At 33.2% G+C, this 3,002-nt stretch overlaps 2 protein-coding genes across 2 annotated transcripts in view; one reads left to right on the top strand and one right to left on the bottom strand.

Moving 5' to 3' along the window:
* LOC106867492 (p21-activated protein kinase-interacting protein 1-like) overlaps positions 1-2,108 on the top strand; it is a 29,028-nt gene extending 26,920 nt beyond the window's left edge. Inside the window, exon 10 of the mRNA XM_014912377.2 lies at positions 1,996-2,108. Coding sequence (XP_014767863.1) covers positions 1,996-2,057 — 62 coding nt within the window. The 3' untranslated portion in view covers positions 2,058-2,108. The remainder of the gene's footprint in view (positions 1-1,995) is intronic.
* The window catches only part of LOC106867493 (calcium and integrin-binding protein 1), a 76,262-nt gene continuing 75,300 nt past the window's right edge, over positions 2,041-3,002 (bottom strand). Inside the window, exon 7 of the mRNA XM_014912378.2 lies at positions 2,041-2,299. Coding sequence (XP_014767864.1) covers positions 2,278-2,299 — 22 coding nt within the window. The 3' untranslated portion in view covers positions 2,041-2,277. The remainder of the gene's footprint in view (positions 2,300-3,002) is intronic.

Below are 3,002 nucleotides of genomic sequence, written 5' to 3'. Positions count from 1 at the left end.
TGACTTGCTCCTTCCCTCAAAAATCATGCCTTGTGCCTATAATAGAAAGGTTTATTAGCTACTGCCAATATGCTTCAGCCATTTTTTGACAAGGAAATAATAATTTTATCACCGCCAGAATCGTTTGAGAATCGTTTGTTTACGTAGTCAGCACTTAATTTTTACGGCTGAATGGACATCAGTCATTGGTTGAAATTACAGAAATACGACAACTTTAACATGAAATAACTTGCGATGTACGTTTTTTTGTTAAGAAGACTAAGAGAAAAAGATGTTTTATATGACACATTCTACCAGTGTCCCGAGTTTCAAAGTGTTTCGTTAAGAAAATACTGGTGCCCCTATTTTGAACAAGATCCCAGAAATGTAGTAACAAAAGGGTTAAACTGTTTCAACTAATCCTCTAGATCACTGGTTGTGATTAACACTTCCTGCTGGCACAGTCATGAAGAACCTATATGATAAATACAGTTTAGCTCTTTAGCACTCAGATTACTCTGTCAATTGTAATACTTATTAACATTGTTTTGAATTATTATTATTATCATCATCATCATTATTTAAAGTCTGTTTGCTATGCAGGCATGGGTTGGACAGTTTGATAGGAGCTGGCCAGCTGAAGAGTTGCCTGGGCGCCACATCTATTTTGGCATGGTTTCTATGGCTGAATGCCCTTCCTAACACTAACCACTTTACAGAGTGTACTGGGTGCTTTCATGCAGCACTGTAACGAGTGCTTTTATGTGGAACTAGCACCCATGCATTCACAAGATTACGATATCAGCTAAAGGGGAATGTAGAAGACATGCCTGTATGTGAGGACAACCACTCTCTTCTCAAGCGCAGCAAACCACCAGAAGTCTCAGTTCCTTGTCATCCCCACAATCCTATGACTGCGAGTCTGCTGCCCTAACCACTGGGCCACTGCGCCTCCACGTAGCAAGTCATAAAAGGTGGCAATATGACGTAATGGTCGTTTGCCCGAACAAGCATAATTGTTGGTAATCCTATTGGTTAAAATTACTGCCCATATACGAATTCTAAACTTTCGTCAAAGAAATCTTTCATGATATACGGTTCTTAAAATTCAGATATGAGCAATTATTTTTGGGAAATTACTCAGTGTTCATAGAATGTTACTAAACTCCACAATACTCACAATAGTGATAGTAGGATGTTACTAAACTCTACGACACTCACTCATTGAGATATTGGCTATTTATTATGCCATGTCTATGATTAAAATCCAACAAGACTTATTTGAATTGTTGTGAACTCTAGTAGTTAGTATGAAGGATTAGCTAGTGTGAATTTTAAGTCATAATTCTCTACGACAAAATAACTTTACTTTCCAATTGTACTATAAATGCTAAATGTACATAAACTGATATAGTAATTATTTTCTCTTTCTTCACGTTCTTCAACTTGTTAATGAAATTTATTTCTGCAATTCTGAAACTGTATTTCTTTTTATAGCAGTTAAAAGAACACAAATTTGTTTTTCAATATACATGCACGCATAAAATGTCTGTTAGTGTTTCAGAGTATATATTTCTTGCTGTGGCATTTATGTAGCTGGAGTCAGGATTTATGTATAATGATACCACTTATAAGTAAGTTATAAGTGACGTGTTTATCAATATATATTCCTACTTCAAAAGTAAAATATATTTTTTATCTATTTCCAAATAGGAAACATAGAAGTAGTGTTACACAAACAGTAACCAAACCAGCTATAAAAGCATTAAAGTTGTCCCTTATCTTGGTTTAGGTCCTTAAAAAATAATTATGAACTCTTGCATTAGTGTAGTCAGTACTCTTCTGAAATGATGAAGGAGGCTAGGTTGAAAGAAATAATGTTGAATACTGTAAAACATTTAATCTGGTGCTCCACCAGTTTCTACTACTACCACTATTGACACTAATATTGTGTATGTTTGTATTGAGATTTGTTTAGATATTAAAATCTGAAACTGTTTTGTCTTTTGTTTACAGAACTGGTGAAACACAAAAAGATGAAGAAAAAAAAGAAGACAGCTATAGAAGTCATTCAATAGTTAATGTTTATTGTATATTTTGTAAATAAAATATATTGATTTACCATGAAAGTTTTATAATATTTACTCTTTCTTTTCTTCAGAAACAGCTGCATGGAAAAATCTTGTTTGCTTTTACTTGTAACCACAGATAAATGTGCCATTAATGGCTTGAATTACCAACTGCTAAGAACATAATCGTTGCAGTGTATTTCATCAGATCATCATCATCATTCGTTATTCATAATCGGATGCTGAAGTATCTAAAATTTACCAAAGTTTGTAGAAAAATAACATTTTTTTTTTGTTGTTGTTGTTGTTTGTGATTTTGTTTGACATTTAAAAACATTTGTGTATGGTCAAACATATTTTAATAACTGAATATGTTTGAGTCAGTATTTAGATTCTTAAATATGAAAACGGAAGTTAGAGGATGATGGTGTGCGTGTGTGTGTGTGTGTGTGTGTGTGTGTGTGTATGTATAGTTCAGTGCCAATGAGTGGCCTATTATTAGTGCTTCACTAACATTGCCAATTCCTCAAACAGGAGTAGTCTATTACTGTTTGAGAAACTGGCAACCTGTTGGCGAAAATTTGACCATAATGGATTAGTAGATCAGACTAAATCTAATACACTCTACTTTGGCATTGAGTACTTTTTCTTTGGTTCATTGTAAACAACACATATATGATTTGTCTAACCCCTGCTATTTTATGTGACATGCAAAGTTATTTACATTACAGGGTAAAATTTATATATTTGGAACTTTACCTCATCAGTCTTTTGCAGTAAAAACAATAATTGATGTTAGAGTACTTGATTGCACTCCTGTTATGTAATTATTTCTGCAATTTGGTGGAACGTGTGTGTGTCCTATAAAGCTTTGAATACCATACCTGTTTCCTGCATAATTGTTTATGTATACATACATATGTATATATATATATATATATATATATATATATA

The sequence above is a fragment of the Octopus bimaculoides genome, chromosome 8, assembly GCF_001194135.2.
Source record: "Octopus bimaculoides isolate UCB-OBI-ISO-001 chromosome 8, ASM119413v2, whole genome shotgun sequence".
In the NCBI taxonomy this organism is placed as follows: domain Eukaryota; kingdom Metazoa; phylum Mollusca; class Cephalopoda; order Octopoda; family Octopodidae; genus Octopus; species Octopus bimaculoides.
This window is presented reverse-complemented; position numbering and strand designations above follow the sequence as displayed.